Here is a 24,871-nt window from a genome sequence, read left to right as displayed (position 1 = left end):
GCTGTCTCAGCCCTTAGGGAGGATGAGCCCGCTCCCTGCCCGCGCTCTCCACTGACAGCAGCACCAGAGGAAGCACAGCTGAATTTGCACCCCATCCCCTGACTTAACTTTCTCCAAGGGGGTAAGGGAAATCCTTCTGATTGTTGTGACACTGGAATATATTAAGCCATGTTTGAAGGGGTCACTGTGTGAAAGATAAGGTACTAAGTCATTCCTAGAATAACATCGAGTCCACGCCTTCACTCTCCACGCCCAGGTGCAACCAGTGTGCCCTGGCTTTAGCTAAGCACACCTCAGCAGGGTCTGCATTCATGCTGCTGACTCAGTTACTTGACTTGATGACATCTGGTTGGCATATCGGGCCTGCCTTCCTCCATATAAGAACACATACACCTGAACATGTAAGTGCTGGTTTAGCCTCACTTCTGAGCTGCATTATCCACCCAGTATACCAGAAGTTCTATACATTAAAGGTTCATAAGTATTTTCTAAGATAATGAGGTAGGTTTTCATTCTTCATCTAGCTAATATGCTCTGTATGTAGTCTCTATCAGTCAGAACTCCAATGGCAAGGAAAAGTGAGTGGCACTTTGAACAGTTAACAATAGGGCACCTGTTAGGAATTTAAATAATGAGGATTAATGTTAATTGTCCTAAGTGTGATAACAGCACTGTGGTTACACAGGAGAAGGACAGTACTCTTGGGGATCACATTGCAGAATTTATGAGGAAAGAAGGTGGTATCTGCAATTCATTTATAAATGGTTCAGCAAAATAAACACATATATGCAGGTCAGAGATAGAACACTTTTGAGCACAATGTAACGAAAACGTTAATTGATGAATTATAGGTCTGGGGTCCCCAACCCCCCGGGCCACGGACCGCTACTGAGCTCCGCCTCCTGTCAGATCAGCGGCGGCATTAGATTCTCATCAGAGCGAGAACCCTACTGTGAATTGCGCATGCGAGGGATCTAGGTTGCGTGCTCCTTATGAGAATCTAATGCCTGATGATCTGAGGTGGAGATGAGGCAGTGATGCCAGCACTGCGGAGCGTCTGCAAATACAGATTATCATCAGCAGAGAGGTCTGACTGCACAGAGACTATAATAAATCAATTGCTTGCAGACTCATATCAAAACCCTATCAGTGAGTGGCAAGTGAAAACAAGCTCAAGGCTCCCACTGATTCTGCATTATGGTGAGTTGTATAATTATTTCATTATATATTACAATGTAATAATAATAGAAATAAAGTGCACAATAAATGTAATGCACTTGAATCATCCCAAAACCAACCCCCGCAACCCCGGTCCATGGAAAAATTGTCTTCCACAGGTCCCTGATGCCAAAAAGGCTGGAGACCGCTGATGTAGGTACAGATATGGTGTTCCATATACCATTCTCTCAACTTCTCTGTAGCTTTAAATTTTTTTCAAAAATAACACCTTGGGGAAAATAGTAAAACGAACAAACAAAAACATGAATTCTCACCAATATTTAAGAAAACACTGAAATCCAATATAAATATTAGTAGTTGACAGAAATAGGCAATCAATACATGTAATACTAATAGATACAATTATTGACATTAATTGACATAAATTAATAAAACAAGTGGTTGATAAATATAAGAAAAGGTAACTGCATTTAATAATAAAAATGCACATTAAAATAAGAGATCATTTTAAGCCTAAAAACTTGGCAAAACTAACACAGGCATTATACAGACATAAGATAGAATATTATACAGATATCAAAAACATGTCTTCAGATAATATTTGATATGGAAAATACAATAATACATAGAGTAAAAAAATAAATTGTATAAAGCAGATTTATAATTTAAAAAATGAAATACAGTAATAAGAGTCATTAAATAATGATACTATTTTTGAGATCCTGGAGATTATATTTGGAAAATGACTATAGATCTGGATCAATAACCTGCCATAATCGTCTCCTGACAGATTAGCAAATAACCATAAGAAAAATAACAGAATAATAATATCCCTTATAAACCCCACACATAGAGAGCCATGCAAATCAGGAAAATAATTGCTATTTTAAAAGGATTACAATTCTAAAGAGCATAAATTCATCTCAAAGTAGAAAATAGAATATTTACTGACAACTTTCACAGAATTGTACATTGTAGTGGGGGGGGGAGTAATATATCATATACAAAATGTAAGGAAAAATAAACCTGAGATTCTAGAAACTCAGCCCTGTTTCCCCATATGCCATAGAAAACTCAGAAATTCTAACATATAACTTCTAAAGCAAACTAACCAAACTGTCTCTTGTGCATAAGGAACCTGGTAATCAATTTCTTTTCGTCCAAAGCAATAAAAATAAATGAATTGAGAACAGACAAATCTTCTATAAAAATAATTCAAAATAACGTATATAGACAACTCCATCTTTAAGGAACTGAAGCATAACTCCCTACTCCTAGTGTTGGCTCTGCATGGTGATTTCCTTCCAAAAATACAAGATAGAAAGAGGAAAGGAGTAACTTTACAGTGGAGAAACCTGGCAAACAATACCTCAGCCAGATAATTAAGATCAACATCAACAGTGATGACATGCTGCTAGTATGTACCCTTGATATGATATGACATGATGAGAATGGTACTCAACAGAAAATGGCAGTGTAGTCTTCCTCCCAAAAACATACTACCCATGTCTCATCATGAGAAAAACGTCAGACAAATTCCATTAGAGGGACATGCTATAATATATATGACCACGCTTCAAAACCGTCAAGGTCATCAGAAACAAAGTTGAGAAACTGTCACAGCCAAGAAGAGACTAAGGAGATATGACTAAATGTATATGGTATCCTGGATAGGATCTTGGCCATTAGGTAAAAACTAAAGAAATATGATTAAGTATGGAATTTAGTTAATAATAATATATCAACATCGGTTCATCATTTGTTGACAAATGTATCACACAAACATAAGATGTTAATAATAGGGAAAACTAGGTGTCAAGTAAATGGGAACTCTCGTACTATCTTCACAACTTTTCTGTAAATCTAAAACTAGGTTTAAAATAAAGTCTATTTGAAACTATAACTGAATTTCAAAGGACATACTTTTAGATAATTTACAGAATATCGCCAACCCTTGATAATCTAGGAGAAATTGCTCTCAGACCCCAATGTTAGAGGGAGTTCTTCTCCTGAACAGCAGTTGGGTTCTTATGTGTTCACTCAGTTAATCCTGATTATGTTCTCACCTTTTCTTTGGCCACTAGGAAGCTTGGAAACAAATCAATTAGTAATTATGATGAACCATATAGTTTCTATGAAGCTCTTGGCTTTATCTTATTCTATTAATATTTCACTCCATTGTGACTTTTTAATATTTTTATCACTGTTTTTATCTTCTATTATCAGTCACCTCAAATCTCTTTAGAGGGAGGATTTATATATATGAATATGTTTTTGTTTGATTATACAAAATTTTATTATTCAAATTTCTGACTTCCCACTTCTCATGTTACCAAAATTCTGGACAGTTATCCACTAAAGGCTAGAACGTGGCAAATTACTAAAACATTGAGTTTTAGTTCTTGAACTGCAAAATGGTGATACCACCACCTGTTTTAACTGATGGTTGGGAGGACTAATGGGGTTCATATTTGTTAAAAAGTTAGCACAGATACAGAGAATGCACTCAATAAATGATGATGATGATAATTATATAAATTATTATTTTAAAAAATAGCAATAATTATTTTCATCAATATAATGAAAAGAATGGAGCTGAATTACAAATTAATCATAGGCCAAAGTGGTGATTTTCTCAGTGACCCAGAAAAACAAGAGTAGCTGCCATATTTTAGAAGATAAGAACAATAAATAAAGCGGGGGGGGGGGAGGGGAAAGCAGGAGAAGAGAGAAAAACAGATAAGAGGAGGAGGAGGAAGACTTCTTACACACTGTCACTGCCAAAAACAAGTCTGAAGGCTTAAGACAAGGTGAAATCTGATCACTTTTTTAGCCATGACTCCACTAGAATAATAAAAAGAAAAAAAGAAAGGGAAAAAAAACACCCTCTAGCCTTTTTGGCACCCATTTCCCCAAAGCCTCCCAAAACAATCACAATAAGAGCCAGATAAACACCAAATCTGAAACTCTCCTTGGCCCAGAGGATGCCAAGTTCATGTTCCACTGTCCAGAGTTTTTTTTGGCATTCGTACATTCAAACTCAGACCCTCATCTTCCTTATTCTAGAAGATGGAAAGACAATGGGGATTTTTCATTAAAAGAACTGTGAATTGTTTAAATACTATGTGCTACACATTTTATCCACAGTACCTCTAACCCTGACAGGACGGCCAGATGAGGACCTGAATTTGGGCGGGGGGTGGGGGAGGGGGAGGGGGGTAATTTACTCCAGCTTCTCACAGACAGTACATAGCAGAGACATTGAACCCAGGTCAGTCTGACTACAAGGATTTCCCTCTTTCCGCTATGCCAGAAACTTAATGCAAAGACTCCCTGCCAAAATTGATAGAGTAAGGAAACTAAATAAAATAGCTAGGGCTTCCCTGGTGGTGCAGTGGTTAAGAATCCACCTGTAGGGGCTTCCCTGGTGGCGCAGTGGTTGAGAATCTGCCTGCTAATGCAGGAGACACGGGTTCGAGCCCTGGTCTGGGAGGATCCCACATGCCGCGGAGCGGCTGGGCCCGTGAGCCACGGCTGCTGAGCCTGCGCTTCTGGAGCCTGTGCCCCGCGACGGGAGGGGCCGCGATAGTGAAAGGCCCGCGCACCGCGATGAAGAGCGGTCCCCGCACCGCGATGAAGAGTGGCCCCCACTTGCCGCAACTGGAGAAAGCCCTCGCACGAACCAAAGACCCAGCACAGCCAAAAATAAATAAATAAATAAATAAATAAATAAATAAAAATTTAAAAAAAAAAAAAAAAGAATCCACCTGCCGATGCAGGGGACACGGGTTCGAGCCCAGGTCCGGAAAGATCCCACATGCTGTGGAGCAACTAAGCCCGTGTGCCACAACTACTGAGCCTGCGCTCTAGAGCCCGCGAGCCACAACTACTGAGCCTGAGTGCCACAACTACTGAAGCCTGCACGCCTAGAGCCCGTGCTCTGCAACAAGAGAAGCCACCACAATGAGAAGCCCGCGCACGGCAACGAAGAGTAGCCCCCGCTCGCCGCGACAAGAGAAAAGCCCGCGTGCAGCAACAAAGACCCAACGCAGCCAAAAATAAATAAATAAATAAATTTATAGAAAAATAAAATAGCTAATTCCTTCAAAAACTTTCTCAGTGCTGTGTTGGAAGTTCTTCTGTCATCTCACTCAGTCAGTCCATACAATAACCCCATAGAGTAAGTATTGTCATTACCCCAATTATATTTATAATTGAGAAAGCTCTGAGATTACTTGTTTCGCCTGATCATGCAGGTTGAAATAGAGAAGAAAGAATGAAGAGATTGAGGAAACAACAGAGAAGAAAGACAGATGTAAGAGAGAGGTGTGCCTGGGAGAGGGCAACCATCTTTACAAGAGGAACTTGGTGCCTGGTGCCCAAGGTCCACAGACTCAGCTCTCCAGGAGAGCGAAGCTGGAAGGGAGGCCTCTGAAGGTGCTGGCGAGTATGGGCAAGGGGTGGGGAGGGGACTGCAAATTCATGATAAGGAAAGTAGAATAAGTCATGAGTGTCTCAGCCAATAAAAAATGGCAGGGATGACTGGACAGTCAATAAATCATTTCTGAGCACTAAGCTTCCTGCTTCCTCAGGATTTCAGATTGTCACAGGTGGGCAATGGAAGCCCCCAAGCATGTTCTGATAGGCCAATGAGCAGCTGTCCATCTTTAAATTTACCAAATCCATCCGACCTTTCAAAATACGTCCAATCCTTCACAGGTATGGACCACCTTACATATTACTTTCACGTATACTCTGTAAGGCAATGTTGTCCCAACTTACCTGACCATATAACCACCTGGGGCACTTGTTAATCACACAAATTCCCAGGTATCCCATAGGGATTCTGGTTCAGTGGGCTTGAAACTGGAAGCCCTGAGGATCTGGGCTTTGAATAAATGATTCGGCTGATTCCTATAATCAGGCTAGTTTGGTATCACGATCCCCATTTTATAGATAAGGAAAGTGAGATTCAAAGAAGGTAGGGCCACTCCCAAGGTCACCAAACTCTTGTGTGGCAGAATTGAGGATAAGTCATGTTGTAACTCCACAGTGGATAAGCAAGGCAATGCATTTAAATCTATCTGAGCCAGAGCTAGCTTCAAAAAGCTGGCTTCCTGGTGTCTTAATACGGCATTAGACACTTGGAAATGGGGGTGTAGACTATTTAGCACCATCAGAAAAAACCAGGGAGGACATCAATGAGCTGGATTGATCAACACCCAAGGAAAAAGAGAAGGAAACTCAAGGTCCTCCTCCCTCTGTAGTTCTTCTTTTGAGTTCTCAAGGCTTGTGGGCCAATGGATTGTTACCGATACCCACACTATTAGCACTGCTTTGACTCCTAGGTCCATTTGGCTAAAATAATCAAAACATTTCCTTCACTACTGCACAAAGATAGGGAAAAAAACTAGAGAAAGGTCCTTCCAGAAATAACTCTGGACAAATAATATCACACCAAAAGAGGAATGTCCAGATGAGATCTTCACCCAAACAACCCCCTCCCCACTGATGATAACAATATAATGGTGACTAACAGCACCTTCTGGGTTAAAGTTCAGATCACTCCTCCAGAGCCCTCTCCCCAGAGAGGGATGAGTACCTGAGGTTTACTGAGGCCATTTTAATATGCATGTGAATCCCCTCCACCCTAGCATTTCATTAGTGGGAGGGGAGAATAATCAACAAGATGAATGATGTGCTTGTGAAAGACGTCTTCTACTATCTCCTTTCTGGAAGCCCATGCTGCCAAATGAACCATCACACTCTCATCAACTCTCTACAAGGAAAGTCCCAATCATACAAAACGAGACAGACAGAAAGAACACAGGGAAAATGGTACTCCCATTCCCAGCTTCTCATGAGTTTAAATAAAAGGGAATATAGGGAGGATTTAGCCCTCTCTCAAAGAGATGACTTTAAGATATACCTAAATATATACATACTCATGCAGGTTTATCGGTCCTCTGGGAAATGATCCCCTTTCTCATATGCAATTCTCAATCATTTTCAAGATAAGAAGACCCCTCCCTGCCCTACGGCCCCCTCCCCTTGTGCATCCCCTGAAATCTGAGGTCAAGATGACAACAGCTTTGCATGCTTTGAGAATACATGTCCAATCTGTCCATATATATGCACATCTGCACACACATCCATTGTAGCAGCCACAAGCACACTCCATGAGTATTAAAATTGTCTCTGACGTGCAGCACATAACTTATTTATAACATTTGTAATTTCTTGGGAAATACTGTTGACTTCAACATACACACTTCTACACTCTGGGATGATTCAGGTACGTTGATATAAAAAGCAAAATAGCTTCATTAACACACCCATCTAGTTAAAGTTAAAATCACCTTCCTTGAAAAACATAACTCTTGCCTTAATTTTAGGGGCCAAAAAATGTTTCTTTTATTCATCATGTAAAAAGTGCCTTTGGAAAAACAGTCACATTTCACAATGGACTATTCACGTCTCCTTTAAATGTGTCCAATTTTAATGAATGGTCTTCACCTTGGATATCCACATTCCAGGCCTCATAGGAACAATGGTGTTTGGGCATGTGAAGTGGAGGTGGAAGATGGATTCAAGATGTTTCAAGTATGCAATATCGCATGCAGATGTACAAACAGTACATCCAGTCAAAGCGAGTTAAGAAAGCAATATATATATATATATATATATATATATATATATATATATACACACACATACACAGACACCCGAGAATGGATGAACACAAATAAAATCCAACTTGTAATTAACATACCGTGCTGTGACACCTGTTGCCTTCCATGATAAGAAGTCTGGGAGATCAAAGAAGTGTCCCGCCTTATCCCAGCAAGTCTCTCTCAAGTTCTGCCAAATGAAATACATATTAGAATCAATTATGGGCTATTTCTTCTCCCCCTCTCCTCTTTCAATAATGTTTCAAAATTTTCAAAACAAAAGCATAGCCAACAATGCCCAATAAAACATCTGTTCAGGGGCTGGGAATGGTGAGTGATATAAAAGCAGTACTATACAGGAAAGAAAAATTGGCAATTATTGATCCTTCCAAAAACGACTATAATTTCCCTTTTATTCCTCTTTGCCAACCTGGAGCAGGAGGAAGTACATTCTGCAAGGGTATGCAATCCATCTTCCCAGTGAAGGGCAAGAGGATACACTTTAAGACATATAAAAAGATTTCAAAGCTGAACAGCTGTGAACTGGGGAGAAAAACCACTCTAAGAAATTACCCAATGAAATGCAATGTGTCCTGCCATGAAAAAGTCTCCCCAGGCTAACTGGTTCCAAAGGCAACAGGAATGATAGTCCCTGCCCACAAAGAACTTCCAATCTAAGCCAGAGAGAACGGTACGGAATCAAGCTATTCTTATACTTTTTAAACATTTGTTGCTTCCAATTTCTTCCACACTGCCAATGTGGTCAGATTTTTTTTCCTGCCACAGGGCTTTTTCCTTCCTCTGCCACATCTGTCCAGAACACTCCTTCCTCACCCACCACCCTGTTGCTCTGCCCACTTTGGTTAACCCAACCCATCCTTCCCTGGGGAGGTCTTTCAGGATCTCCTCCTCAGGTGAGGTCTGGCTGTCATATAACCCATATCACCCTGAAAGTATCTGTATAATGTCCTTCTCTTCTGCTAGATTGTAAGCTCAGTGAGGTCAAGGACCTTGTCAGTTTTATGCACCGTAACATCCCACAACTGTCTTTTCTCCTCCCCAGCACAGGACTGGACCCTTAGTTGTGAGGTAGAAATCACATGACTCCAGTCCCCCTGACACACTTAACTGGACTAGAGGTGGATATGTGACCTAACTGGGCCAATCAGATTCCTTCTCCCAAGAATTTAGAATCAGGATCCAAATGGAGTCATTTAACTTCTGCCTTTGAGTGGAACTGGAGGTGAGATAAACTTGGAAACTGTGAAGTGGCCATTTTTTTGCCAAGGACCTGGAGAAGTAGGACTTCATAAAGAGAAGATCAATACAGACAGAAGCAGCAGCAAGAAAGGTTTCCTACCACCCAGGCAACTCTCCATGTCCTGGTTTCTATTATTCCCTCCCCAAGAGGCTACAACAAAAAGGAATGTATCCTAAGTACATGGGTATCTTTGGGAACCTAAAGGCAACAAGACAGAAGATCCAAAAGAGACATATTCTAGTATCTGCTAGCAGGTGACACACAGCAGACATTCGATAAATATGCGTTGAACAACTAGACAAACTGCTCAGTTTCACCTTCCAATCTCAGGTGAGAGGCGCTTCAGAGTTTACAAAGGGTTTCCACATGTGTTACCTCCTTAGAACAACACAAAAGTCCTGAGTGCTGTTCTATCTATTTTATAGACATACAACTAGTCTTTATCTATATTTGCCCTCAAATTCTATGAGTTCTTTCTATTTTCTCTTCCCCTATCACCACTCTCTGAACACAGACATCCACGCACAGCAGAGAAACTGAGTATTAACCCAGGAACAGGGTCCCATTAAAACAATAATAACATCAAAAGGGCTCAGATGTAAAAGGCAGTGTTAAGCCCATCTTCTGTTGTTGTTGTTGGTTGTTTGTTTTAAATTCTTAAGCATTTGGGTGAGCGCTTACATCTAGAAAGGGCTAAACTTTCCTTTGAACACCCATACGTCTTAATGTTAAACAAAACAACACTTAAAGTTGACTAAATATGCCAAACGTAGCTCTGAACTAGCAGTATCATTATATGCTAATAGATCAGTCAGAAAATGGTAGCCTTTGAAACTATGAGTCAAGCTACTAGTATGTCTTCTGGGTAGTCCCCCAAATCTCTTTCCATGTGCTCCGTGGTTTCGGTGATCAGTTCTCAGGGAGAAAAGGCATCCTCCTTCTAAAGACTTCAGAAATCCAAGGCCAATCAGAAATAAACCACGAAACCACTGCAGCAACAATCAGTGCTACCAGCCAAAGCCAAGCAGTCTTCCTCAACTCAGAAAATAACTGCTTCTGTTAGATCTTGTATACAGTCATTACAGACCTTGCAAAATGAGAGCTTTCAGCCTGTAGCCACGCAGACAGCCTCTGTGGACAATGGGACCCAGGCAGAATGTCTCAGAGACAGCACCAGGCCTCTGGCCAGAAAGAGACACCTCGGGGGCAGGAGGGACAAAGCAGCCCGGCGGCGCCATCTTTTCTTGAGACAACGCCGGCTTCACCGAGCAAAGCCAGAGACCCTGGCTCAAACTCTCCATAGAATGAGTAACCAGAAATGGCATCATATTAGGAGTGTGAGGCATCCTTAAAAACACATGTGGTCTTGGGGGAGAAGACAGCAGTAGTATTCCCTGCCTTCTCCACAAAAGCAAAGTCTGCAGCTTAGCCAGCAAAGGAGAGGGGGAAAGCGTTTGCCTGGATGAGAGCGATGTCTCCGGAAGCCAGATCCCTTACTTGGAAATGCTGACACTACCTATGAGGTTCCCATGGTGTTCTAAGGTTGGGCTACATGATTCACAAGTGCTTAGTCATCAGATGCCAGATTGGCCAAGGGCCTATTGGCCCCCGTGGATGGATTCTTAATCCAGTTCTATGAGAAAATCTCTCCATCCCTGCCTCTCCCCAACCAGCAGAGTCTCAGCCAAGGGCCTCAATCTTACTGAATTAATTCTATCCTTGGAACCACTGGGCCTGCATCAGGCACAGCGACTGCCCTCTTAGATTCTTCCACAGCTTACAACCGTGCCCCCATGTTCCTCATCTCACTGGATTCTCAGGATGGTTCAGAGGTTGTAGGTGATACACAACAGTCTGCAGGTGAAGGATGTAGAAACTGAGGTTCGGATGACAAGGCCTCAACCCAAAGCCACATGGGGCTTCCCACTCTAAAGTGAGTGTTCCTTCCTTCCCAGGCCACAGTCACCACCCTGAGGCTCCCAGATCTAGCAGAGCTGTGGGTTTTGGCCTTTTGGCAGCATCATGATGGAAGCTATTACCATTCTTTACAGAAGAAAAAAAAAAAAAAGAAAAGCGCTCCCAAACACATTTTTTTAAATGTTTTATTAAATTTCAGAGATTTCACTTTCAATTCTGGGCAACTCACTTAACTTCTACATCCCTCACAACAACCTCCATGCACAAATGGTACACGGGCTAGAGCAAACATAGAGCAGGTCCCCAACACAAGCCAACTTTAGGTGCATCTCAGCGTGTGGGTGCTGAATCCACTTCAAACTAGGAGCTCTCTGTGCCGAAGGAGTTAAGCCTCTCCTCCAGTTACCAAGCAACTAACAAAAAGTAGTCTTTTCAAGAAAAAAAAAGAAATCAGCAGTGATTGGGGTGTATGACTTGGCAATAAAGGCTTCTGCATTCCAATAACAATCCTTTGAGCTAAGCAATCCCTCAGGCTTGAAAGCCACCAAAGAGAACAAATCTCTTTTTTAATCATCTATTACTTCATAAAACCACACTCAAAGCACACACAGCTGCGGGTCTTGGCAGAGGGCGGAGGTGGAGCAGCGTATCCAAGGTTCAAGGCCGGGCAGCAGCCACCCGGCCAGCCTGGGGCAGAGAGATGGGGCTTTCTCCCTTTCCTTCTCACTGCCATGTCCAGGGAGGCAGTGAGGTCTCTGCTGGCTTCTCGATGCCAAGGGAACTTGGGGGTAAAATGAAGCAGACACTGCAATGTATGTTGGGAGATGCGAGGGTCTAGGAGCAGCATGGGAAAGTAGGGATGACCAATTAAAAAAGGATCAACTAAGTATTTTGTTATGACTTGCAGTGGGATTCTATCTGGGCTCCCTGCTGTGTGCAGTGAATGAAAGGGAAGAACAGAGCTCCCTAATTCCCTCCCAGTAAATGGTCCTGCCAGAACATCCCAAATACTCACGATGTTGTTTTCCAGCACAACAGCCCTTAAAAAAGCAAAACCTTATCCTCACTCTATATTCAAGACTGAGAATTAGGGCACAGGCTGATGGCCCAGAAAGGAGAGATGTTTCATGAAGAAACTTAATCCTCAACTTCACTCTTTAAAAAAAAAAAAAATGATGCTGAAAACACGGACTGGGTCATAATCCCCAAACAGAAACTTCCCAGAATGAATGAAATAACTGTGTTTCACACTCCCATCCGCAGAGAAAAAGACCAAACACTGGAGATACTTTAAGTCAGACAGATAGGCTGAGAGGTTTGTGCTACCAGTGACATCTTTCTAAAAACTTAAAACTTACCATGACGTTTCTTTGTTTAAAATGGTTCGACAGTTCCTTGCGGCTTAGAATCACATTTTATCTCCTTGGCATGGCTCTCAGGACACATAACTTAGCTCCAACTTGGCCATTATTTGTATGACTCCTTCTTGGCTCACTGTCCATCATCCCTGTCTTCATCACTCCCCACCCTGATCTCACCTCATTTCTTTCTCTTCCCCAAACGCACTGTACTCTTTCATATCTCCCTGACTCTGTTGAGGCTGATGCCTCTACTTGGATTGACTTTCCCATCTTCTCTCATGACCAAACTTCTACCTTTGATTTTCAAATGCAGCTCAAATACCACCTTTTCAGTGAATCCCTCCATCCCTTGCTGTGTCCTTATTATATATTCACGTGCCTAAGTCCATCTCAAAATTTCAAACTCCTGGAGGGCAAAAAGCCGCTAACTTTTTTAAATGCAAAAAGTTTCAGGAGGTATAAAGAAACTTAAAGTCAAACTCTTTTAAAGTAAAATTACAATGAAGCTGGAGAAAGATATGTGCAAAGGAAATGGTAATTAACAAGATGATGTATGATGATAATGTAATGAGCCTGATACCAAGGTTTGGTGAGTCAGCCTCATAACTTTCTCATAATATTTTTTGTGTGGCCATATATCTGCCTCTAATGAGTAATCACAAACAGGGTTCAGAGAAGGGAAAGGGCTTTGGGGCCTGGGTGGCCAAAAAAGACTTCATGGAGGATAGATTTGAGCTGAAGCCTAAAGGTCAAGTAGAATAAATATTTATGCTACTGCTGAGAATGACACCCAAAAAACAAAACTCTAAAATGACAAGGTAGATCACCCCCTTTAGAGAAGGTTTTGTTTAACTGTACCTTCACAGAATTTATTTATAAAATGAAAGAATTCCATTGTATAATTTAAATTATTTAATTTTCAAGAACTGGATACATATATGCATCTTCCCCCCACACCTCCCCTAAAGCTCTACTGTTGTACAGAAAGGTAAACGTATAATCCACACTAGAGCAGATTTTCCAACCATAAAAATGTTATCATTTGCATGAAAACGGATCGTATTCTGCAAAGCTGACTTTGCCCAGGAATGTGATACCACCATATGCATTAGGAAAACAAGGCTTTGGTATGTGGGCCCTAAGAACTTTGGAGTCAGGCAGACCTGAGTTTGATTACTGTCCTCACCACTTCCCAGCTGTGTAGCTTTAGGCAAATTAATTTCTCTAAGCCCCAGTTTCCTCAAACGCCACATTACTAGCATCCACCTCAAAGGACATTGGGAGGGTTAAATGAAATAATGTGGAGTGCCTGATAAGTCAACGGATTTCACTCTAATTACTACTGCAGAGCTTCACGTGTTTCAAAGCACTTTGACATGCATGATCTCATCTGACCTGTATAATTCTTTAAGGCAAAGAATAAGGGAAAGGTAAGAAATTATAAACCTCACCTTGCAGGTTAAGAAAGTAAAACCCAGAAAGGGATCACAACTGTCCCAAGGTTACACAACACATAAGTGGAAAGATAGACTAAAATGTACATCTCTAATGCCCAGCCCAGTGCTAGGTCAGGGGTCTGCCTCCCTAAAGCACAATAAAATGCAGAAGGAGGAGAGAAGGATGCCATGGTAAACCTAGATAACACAGTTCCTAGTGGGTGGTACTGTCTGTGGAAGGGAGGGTTCTAAGAGAAGAGAGGGCTTTGGACTGGGTAAGGTCTTGGAACAGACGTGAAATAAAGTGGGAGACTTGGACAAACAGAGAAGTGAGGAGGTCTTCCTTACCACCTCACTCTCTTGGATCCCTTCATGCCCTTCTCATCATTGCTATTCTGTCTCCTTCCTGAGCTCCTTTTCCTTAGTTTCCCTTTAAATGCAGATAGATGTTCTTGACTCATCCAAATGCTCTTCTCACTTTTAACATGCTTCCTGGACACTTTTAATTATTCCCAAGGTTCCAACCAACTACTAGCTGAGTAACATGCACGATCTCAAACTCTAAACTCTCCTGAGACACGTCTCCTGGACGCGCCACTGCACCTCTAACTCGACACGTCCATAACTGAATCTGTAATTTTCCCCAAATGTTTTCCTCCTCCTTGGTTTTCTATGTCAGGGGATCCAGTTACCCAAGGAGTCATCTTCTCCTTCTCTCTCATTGCTTACATCCAATCATCCTTCTAATTTAAACTCCCAATTAATCCATGAAGAGGTTCCCACCTCTTCACCCCCCTGTATTAGTCAGGGTTCTCCAAAGAAATAGAACCAATAGGAGACTACACATATATATCTTATGTAATATATATATACCTTATATATATAATATATATCTTATAATATGTATATCTTATATATCCTATATATATCTCCTTCATATATATGACATCTATGTACATTTGTATATTTCTTCATATATGTATATTTATTATCAGGATTGGCTCACACAATTATAGAAGCTGAGAAGTCCTAAGATCTACAGTTGGCAAGCTGGAGACCCAGGGGCTCCAATCTGAGTCCAAAGGCCTGAGAACCAGGAGAACTTATGGTGTAATTTCTAGTCCAAAGGCCAACAGGCTCAAGACCCAAGAAGAGCCAAGGTTTCAGTCAAAGACAGGAAAAGACCAATTTCCAGCTCAAGGCAGTCAGGTAGGAGGAGTTCCCTCTTTCTCAGCCTTTTTATTCTATTCAGGTCTTCAATTGATTAGATGGGGCTCACCCACATTAGGGAGGAGAATCTGCTTTACTCAGCTGACCAATTCAAATATTAATCTCATCCAGATACACCCTCATAGACACACTCAGAATAATGTTTGAACAAGTGTCACCCTGTGGCCCAGTCAAGTTGACACATAAAATTACCCATCACACCACATCTTCACTATCCTATTTTCAGTCCATCACGTTCTATCACCTGGATCATTGCTATCCTATCTATGGTATACCACAAAAGTGGCCAGAATTCTCCCCAACCCTGTATTCATGCCCTATGCAGTATGACTCTGTAGCTCCTTGCATTAAGAGGTGAATCTAGAGAAATGTAAATCAAAACTACAATGAGGTGCCACCTCACACCAGTCAGAACGGCCATCATCAAAAACTCTACAAATAACAAAGGCTGGAGAGGGTGTGGAGAAAAGGGAACCCTCCTACACTGTTGGTGAGAATGTAAGTTGGTGCAGCCACTATGGAAAACAGTATGGAGGTTCCTCAGAAAACTAAAAATAGAATTACCATATGATCCAGCAATCCCACTCCTGGGCATATATCCAGAAAAAACTATAATTCAAAAAGATACGTGCACCCCTATGTTCATAACAGCTCTATTCACAACAGCCAAGACATGGCAAACAATCTAAATATTCATCGACAGATGAATGGATAAAGAAGATGTGGTACACATATACAATGGAATACTACTCAGCCTTAAAAAAAAAAGAACTAAATAATGCCGTTTGCAGCAACATGGATGCAACTAGAGATTATCATACTAAGTGAAGTAAGTCAGAAAGAGAAAGACAAATACCATATAATATCACTTATATGTGGAAACTAAAATACTACACAAATGAACCTATCTATAAAACAGAAACAGACTCACAGACATAGAGAACAGACTTGTGGTTGCCAAAGGGGGAGGGGGTTGAAGGAGGGCTGGAGTGGGAGTTTGGGGTTAGCAGATGCAAACTATTATATACATAATGGATAAACAACAAGGTCCTACTGTATAGCACAGAGAACTATATTCAATATCCTATGATAAACCATAATGGAAAAGAATATAAAAAAAGAATGTGTTTAGATATATATATATATATGTATGTATGTATAACTGAATCACTTTGCTGTACAGCAGAATTTAACACAACACTGTAAATCAACTATACTTCAATTAAAAAAAAAAAAAAAAAAGAGGTGAATCTGTTTCTCCACCACTTGAACTGGGGCTGGGCTTAGGACCTGGCTTGACCAACGCAATGAAGCAGAAACATCACTGTGCTACTTCTGAACTGAGCTCTTGAAGACCTTGTTCTTGTCTTCTTGGAATGTAGAGCTGCCACATGAGGCAGCTCAGGCCGACCCGCTGGAGGATGAGAGGACACGTGGAGCAAAAACCAACCGTCCCGGCCAAGGCTCCACACATTCAAGACAGCCGAACAGAGCTAAGATCAGGAAACCCAGCAGCCCTCCGGAGACTCCTGAACACATTCAGCAGAGACAAGAAAATCCATTTAGCTTAGCTCATCTCTAATTAGTAACCTGCATAATTACGAGGTAAATAAATGGTTGCTTTTTTACTCCATCAAGTGTTGAGGTGTTTTGTCACCACCCTAACTGATACAGCCTCTTTCAAATTTTAACCCCCTCAATTCCCACCCTCTACACAGCCAGTTAGCATATAATGGCCTATGTAAAATGCATATTTGACTATATAAATCATTCATTCATTATTTATTTGGTATCCTCTACATGTCAGGTACTGTGCTCAGTGCAAGGGAAATGAGAGCAAACAACAGACACAGCCCCACCCACAGGGAGCTTTCAATCTAGTACCCTTTGCACCCTTCAAAGTTTTCTACTACCTTTGGAGTTAAAGGTTAAATTTATTAACATGGCATGTACAAACCATGTCTTACTTGCCAGCTTCGTCTCTGACAGATCTGAGATACTGCACTAAAATCACGTACATTGTCCTTTTTCTCACCATTTCATCTTTATTCACAGTGTTCCTTATCTGGATACCCTCCCTCTCTCACCTGGCCAACATGTGCTCATCATTTAGGACTCAAGTGTTACACACTCCATGACATCTTCTCTGATTCCCCTAAGCTGAGTAGGGTGTTCTGTGCTATGCCCCCATAATACTCAGTGAATAGCCCCATCATAGCACTTCCCATCATCTGTTCACATGTCTATCTCTCTCCCTAAACTGAAATCTCTAAGAGTCAGGGACTGTGTTTTTGTTCAGTCTCTCTGTTCCTAGGACCTCGCATTGTATCTGATCTATAGACGATGAATAACATCAGGTGAATGAATGAACAAATAAATGAATGAGCAGAGATGTGCAAGCTAAATAGGAGTTTATGTAAATGGAAATAAGAAATGAATGGATACGTGAATGAGGCTGTGAATAAGGACTGTCCCAGTTTCTCTTTTCTCATTCAAGTTAATGGCTTTTCACCATCTGTCTTAGGGGCAGAGACATATCCTAGCCAAGCCAGACTGCCAGGAAGATAAATTTCTCTTCTTGGGGTGAGCAGGTCCTTTGGAGAAGTTTCACTTTAATTGGAAAATGGATTCATTCACTTCCTGGCTGGGACTCCTGCGTCAGTGCAGCACCAGCCTGAACGGCTGCCAAGCGTACTGGAGAGGGGGCTGAGGTGGGAAAAGTGCTCCATCAAATGTCGAGTGCTCTGGGACATCTGAGGACAACCTGGTGTCCAGTCCAGGCTGGCTCCCAGTGGTCCTCCTCTTTCTCTCCCCAATTTTCTTCAACCCAAACTTTGCTTACCCCCAACACATAAAGGATGGATGTACTTTACGGTCCCATTTGGCACTTCTTGGGGGCTCATCTGGGTATGTATATATGTGTATATATATCTCCTTCTTTATTTATACCACTGTCACTTCCTGCAGGGCACAGACAAGGTCCACGACTGAGAAATCCCTTCACTACTCAACTAGTAGAAGAGCAGAACTTCATAAACTCTTCCGTATGATGGATGTGTAACAGTCCAATGTCACAGAAAACATCCCTTTCTAAGGAACACTTCTGCACATTTTGTGAAGGGTCCTCGTATAGGGCACTGAACACTGTAAGGTTTTTGTGACCTGGCTCCAGGCTTCCATTTAGCCTCACCTCTCAACACCTTTGTGTTTCAGCACCCCTCCCCTCCCCCGTCTGATTCCTCAATCTGACTGATGAAACGGTAGTTCTAGTAACACAACGTGCTACTCTACACCGAGGTGCCTTTGCACACTCTACTGCCTCTTCTCCAGAGTCAGACTGCAAGGGTGCATATCCTGGCTCTAATACATCACAGCTGTGTGGCCTTCAGAAAGCAACTGAACTACTCTTCACTTCTCCTTCCCTGTCCTATGAAAATTGCAGAGGACAGTAGTACTACCTTCACCACAGAGCTGTTGAGAGAACAACGAGCAAGTGTATGTGAAGTGTTCAGAACACCATCTGGCTCAGAGTAAGCACGTCTTAAATGATTGTCCTCATTAGTTAGAATGTCAGTCCCGCCACGTTTCCATCTTCAGGAAGGAGCTGGGGCTTTGGAGACTGACACACTTCAGTTCAAACCTTGGTTCTCCTAAGGGAACCCTCCTATACTGTTGGTGGGAATGTAAATTGGTACAGCCCCTATGGAAAACAGTATGGAGGTTCCTTAAAAAAACTAAAAATAGAGCTACCATATGACCCAGCAATCCCACTCCTGGTCATACATCCGAATGAAACTATAATTCACGCCATACATTTTATCCATTTAAAGTGTACAATTAAACGGGTTTTAGTATATTCACCGAGTTGTGCAACCATCACCATGAATTTAGTGCCAACTCCTCACCTTACAAGAAACCTGTTACTCATTTCCCCTGACGCCCACAGTCCTTAATCTACTAATCTTTCTATCTCTATGGATTTTCCTATTCTGGACACTTCATGTAAATGGAAAAAGTGGTATTTTGGTGACCAGCTTCTTTCACTTAGCATAATGTTTCCAAGGTGTGTGTGTGTGATGGTTTTACTGCTTTTATCATGAGCATTATACATGCTTGGAGAGAAAAAACAAACAAACAAAAAACAAAAAGATACATGCACCCCTATGTTCCCAGCAGCACTATTCACAATAGCCAAGACATGGAAACAACCTAAATGTCCATCAAAAGATGAATGGATAAAGAAGATGTGGTACACATATACAATAGAATATTACTCAGCCATAAAAAAAATGAAATGATGCCATTTGCAGCAACATGGATGGACCTAGAGATTATCATACTAAGTAAAGTAAGTCAGAGAACAACAAATACCATATGATATCACTTATATGTGGATCTAAAATATGACACAAATGAACTTATCTACAAAACAAACAGACTCACAGACAAAGAAAACAGACTTGTGGTTGCCAAAGGAGAGGGGGTGGAAGAGGGATAGACTGGGAGTTTGGGATTAGCAGAGGCAAACTATCATATAGAGAATGGATAAACAAGATCCTACCGTATAGCACCGGGAACTATATTCAATATCCTGTGATAAACCATAATGGAAAATAATATGAAAAAGAATGTCTATATGTGTATGTGTATATGTGTGTGTGTGTGTGTGTGTGTGTGTGTGTGTGTGTGTGTGTGTGTATAACTGAATCACTATGCAGTACAGCAGAAATTAACCCAAAATTGTAAAGCAAATAAATTTTTTAAAATAATAAAATTAAAAAAAAAAAACACCGTGGTTCTCCTACTTGGTAATTACATTACTCCTGGCCAGTCGTCACCTAATATCTCTGGGTTTCCCTTTGTTCACTGACAGCAATGTTTAACTCATTATATTAATAGTAGGATTCAATTCAGTGAGGTTATGCACGTTACAATGCTCATCCTGGCACGTCCCCAGTAAATGTTAGTTTCCCCCACAATCCTTACTCTTCTCAAATTATATGGGGCCTATCCATCTTCCCTATTAGACTCTTAGGTCCTTTTAAGGAAGGACCATAATTAACTCACCTGTAGCCCTACAGTTAACATGAAATAACTATTTCTTAAATGCAATACTTATTGACCATGCAATAATTTGTCTATCAGTCTTGGTTTGTGGCCAGGTGTGTGCTACATATGAAGGTAACCATAGATGAAAGGCAGGAATATACTGGTCCTAATCCTCAGGTTGCTTATTGGTGAGGTATAGCAAAGAGTCTGCATAGGAAACACCCAGCCGTGATACAGAAGTAGCACAGAATAATTCAAGTTTGAAAATATCTGATTTATAAACTAAGGATGCTGCATGGTCATGAAAGAAAGGCACTGTTGTGGGCAGGCAGCAGAAGAAACGTATTACTTGGGAGGGAGTGCCTGACCTCGCTGTGGAGGGAAGGCAAAGACTAAGGAAGATGGGATGGAGGGCAGTCCAGCTGAGGCAACGGGCCTGAACAAAAGTGCAGGAAGAAGCAGCACCTGCATCCCTGGCCATGGAAAAGGAGCCCTGAGAATGTCAGCCTGAGAGATGTGCACTGAAGTGGAGTAGGAAGCAAATCTGAATTCATTAGACAGGCCACAAGAGAATGGGGGGACCTCGAGGTCTGAGCAGGGGGTGATTTGTGACTCCAGTTTTAGGAAGGTTAGGACAGAAAAAACATGGTGGGAAGTCTGGATGGGAGAAGAGGTGGAAGGCAGGAGGACCAGTTTCCATACACATTTCTGACACAGAAGAAAGAGACAGAACAGAGAAAAAGGAAGAAAGAAAGGAAAAAGGAGGCAAAAGAGAAGACGAGTGAGAAAGAAAAGGAAACAAAGATTAAGTAGAAGAGAGAAGTGGCGAAGAAATGAGAAGAAAAAGACAAAAGCAAAAGATGAACAGAGAGAGAAAGGGAAGATGGGGTGAAGAGAAAGAATAGTTTAAACATGAGAAGGGAATAAAGTGAGAATGACAGAAAAAGAGCAAAATGAAAAAGACGTGTGGAAAACAAGAGCAGGACCATGACAAGGTCCCGACAATGAGACATAACGTGGAGAAGGACGGGCAGAAGGCAGAGCCCCACTCGCGGTCTGCAGCCAGCCTCTCCTCTGGGTGAATGAAGTCATGGCTGATGTCACCACCTCTGAGTCACACGCCCACCAAAGAGAAGGAGGAGGCCCCGCCCGGGGTTCCGTCCCACCCTCCTGGACAAGAGGGGTTCATTCTCTGCCTTGCGCTCCGGGACATTGTCTAGTCTGGTCCTGAGAGGACTGAAATGGGGAGGGCTTCTCCTTGGGCCCAGGGAGGACACTGCAGCCACAGAACCACGCCAAGCCTGTCGTCACTGGGTTCTCAGGTCCAGGCCCTGAGGTGAGATGGTCAGAACAGGGGCGACAGAAGCTTCTGGCTTTTCTAGGACTGGGGCTAAGCCTCCATCCCATGATGTCCAAAAAGGAAATTCCCATAATGAATGGTACTGAATACGCAAAAGAGCCTCCAAAGGTGCTTTTAGACTGAACTAGAACTGCTTTCTCACATTCTAGGCTCGCACAATGCTCTACTTGCAGCCCCACGGAGGCCTCCTTTCCTCGGATTGCCAGACCTCTTCCCACGCCAGTCCACCCACCCCACTGAGTGCTTACCTCCATCAGCCTCCAGCCTACATGTCACCTCCTCCTGACTCCTCTCCCTTAACCCAGGCATACTTCCAGGAGGAACTGAATTTCCATCCTACCTACAGAGTACTGTGACTTTATTTCTGTCCCTCTTCTAGAATATGAGCTGCTTGAGGACAGGGACTCTGGTTTACCGCTATACTCCCAGCATTTAACCAAGTACTTGAAATAAAACAAATTTTCAATAAATATTTGCTGAATGAATGAATGTCCTCGGTCAACTCCGGCAGGAACCGATGGGTACCATGCTAGTATTTTTAGACCTCTTCTGAGGTCTAAAGACCTCTCCTCTTACAGCCATCATCCTGAGAATGCTGGTTACTGAAGACAGTACCCTATAAGCTACTAATAACAGTGCAAGTGAAACTGCTCTCTAAACAGTTGCTTGGGGCATCAGAGGATGGATTTACTCTCCCCCTGATTCCTCCACTCTCCACAACCCTGGGTCTGTGAGCTGCTGTGGAAAGGGCACAGGCTTGAGTTAGATTTGAGTTAGATGCCCTGCTCTAGCACTCACTCCTAGCCTGTTCCCACAAGCTCAAACACAAATACTACTACCTACTCCCCAAGTTGTCCATCAAGATTAAGCACGGTTAAAAAAAAAAAAGGGCCTACCCTCAGACCATGTGGATTTTTCCCTTCACTCTTAGCTCTCTTAACTGCATCTAGAGATAAGTATATGAAAAATAGACCTCACTAACCTTTTGCCCAAAAATCAACTTCTGTCGTAATCATCATCTGAAAATACATCCCTACCACCAGCACCCTACAACTTACCAAATAACTTCTGATACAAAATATTGTTGTCAATACCATTTCATGAACAGGAAACTAAGGCGCATACGTGAAATGAATTGCCCAAGATCATGCAGAGAGTAAGTGAACAACCTGGTGTGAAACCTCGGCCACTTGAACTCCAAACCCAATACTCCTTCACCGCTGCCCGGCTGCTGCTTCCCAGGACATGGGCGGTGCTTGATAAACACCTGCACAGTGGTTCACTCCCTTCCTCAGGTCCATGGTCTGGTCTCTGACCCCCGGCCAAAGCCAGACCACACGGCCTCATGCCAAGACAACTGCAGTAGGTTTCACTCTGGTCCCCATTCTCTCCCCATCTATCTTAGGCTCACAGAATGCCAGCACTGAAAGAGAACTTCAGGGGTTATGGCTGTTCCCAAATGCCAGTCCCTGAACTGGTGCTCGTCCATGACTGGTCATTTTCACTAACCAGTGGTGAATAATACAAATAGTACTAGAGAAGATGAAATCCCTATTATTAATAATATTATGAATAATTAATTGGTAAAAAGATCTTATGTCCTGGTAGCTTGCTTTGCTTTCCTTGGGCAAGCTCCAACACTCTGCACATGCAGCATTACTGGAAGAAAACATTTATCCGTGCCACGGTTCAGACCCTTAAGCAAAGCCCGAATGAGAGACAGAGGCCAGAGAGGGCAGACCCACTTACCCACGCAGCTTCTAATTCCCTCTGAACACTCCCTGGTCTTGCATTTTTGAGCCAGAAGACACTGACTCTTGAGATGACACAGCCTGGAAGCCAGACTAAAGCAGCTTTTTGAGAGGGTGTGGGTAAGGGTATTGATGAGGCTGTAGAGCTGAGATCAGACTTCCTTTTACTACTGAGGTCACTCCCAAATTTCACCTAATCCACAGCCTCTCCATACAGGAAGGATTCAGAGAGATGTGGGCTTTGATGGGGATCCCTGAGTCCCTTTGTCATTCAACCAGCAGAGTGGACACAGCTTCATGCACAGAGACTGGCCTCCAGGGAGGTCTTAGCTGCAGAAGTACTGCCAGGACCCTGGGGTTCAGAAGAGCTAAGGAACTAGTTGGATCATTTATTTGTTTTTTCCAACTGCAGATGTTTCAGGAGGAGGTAAATGCAAAGAGGAGGAAGAGGCCAGCTCTTTGGGAGGTAACTCTAACGTGCTAGAGCAGCGGTCCCCAACCTTTCTGGCACCAGGGACCAGTTTCGTGGAAGACAATTTTTCCACGGACCGAGGGCAGGGAGGAGGATGGTTCAGGCGGTAATGCAAGCTATGGGGAGTGATGGGGAGCAGCAGATGAAACTTCGCTCGCCCAACCGCCGCTCACCACCTGCCGTGCGGTCCAGTTCCTAACAGGCCGCAGACAGGTACCAGTATGCGGCCTGGGGGTTGGGGACCCCTGTGCTGGAGCACAGACAAAATAGGAATGGGTTGAAGTTTGTGTAGTGGAGGGAATCTTAGACCTCACCCAGTCTCAAGCATGACTCTTTAACTGTGAGTCTAACTTAGGATAACTTTTTTATTCTAGAGTTCATATTTATCTTAAAAATTTAAGCCATACAAATGTGGTATCTGGGATCTGAAATTTAAACTAAGAGAACTAGGTATCTCATCTGTAGGGTAGACAGGGGCACATTGCCTGATAAAGACTGGAGTTGGCCAGCTAACTTTTGTCTCAAATTCATTTCCTGGAGTTAGAAAACCCAGGTTTTCGCATCCCAACACTGCCAGAAGTAACAGTCAGTAGGTAGTAATCCATCTAACTCCCTCCATCCTCATCTTCTTTATCTGCGAAGTAAGTGATAACATCTACCTCACAGGATTTTCAAAAGAATTAAATAAGATAGCAGAGTTAAAAGCACACGGTAGATAGTTAATAAATTCTAGTGCAGGTGTTGATGATGTTTGTAGACAGCAATCAAACAGGGTCAATATCTTAAATAGAATTTAGTAAGTATCTCGGAAAGGTATTATTTCAAACTGCTTTCACAAGGGAAACAATATCTCAACTTACTCCAAAAACTTAAGGTGGATTGACTGGATGGATAGAAGGACATATAGATGGATATACATGTTATAAACCAAGTACAGTAAAATGTTAATGGCAGAATCTAGGTGATGGTTCTAAGTGTGCACTATAAAATTCTTTCAACTTTTCTGTAGGTTTGACAATTTTGATAATAAAATGTTGGGAAAAAATGGCTTTCACAGCCTCTTACACTTGGTGTCCTAGACTTGGGAGCCCCTTGAGATTAAAGGATACTCTTGGCTTCCGCCTTGTCTCCCCATCACCAGGCACAATGCCTTCCTCATAGCAGTTACTAGATGAATGTTTGTT

General features: G+C 42.3%; 1 protein-coding gene across 8 annotated transcripts in view; it reads right to left on the bottom strand.

Moving 5' to 3' along the window:
- The window catches only part of FGGY (FGGY carbohydrate kinase domain containing), a 434,091-nt gene that overhangs the window by 358,827 nt on the left and 50,393 nt on the right, over nt 1-24,871 (bottom strand). For all 8 annotated transcript variants that reach the window (XM_057531672.1, XM_057531675.1, XM_057531680.1 and 5 more), the window contains one exon: nt 7,952-8,040. In XM_057531672.1, the coding sequence (XP_057387655.1) occupies nt 7,952-8,040 (89 nt within the window). The remainder of the gene's footprint in view (nt 1-7,951; nt 8,041-24,871) is intronic.

The sequence above is a fragment of the Balaenoptera acutorostrata genome, chromosome 1, assembly GCF_949987535.1.
Source record: "Balaenoptera acutorostrata chromosome 1, mBalAcu1.1, whole genome shotgun sequence".
NCBI classification, from domain to species: domain Eukaryota; kingdom Metazoa; phylum Chordata; class Mammalia; order Artiodactyla; family Balaenopteridae; genus Balaenoptera; species Balaenoptera acutorostrata.
This window is presented reverse-complemented; position numbering and strand designations above follow the sequence as displayed.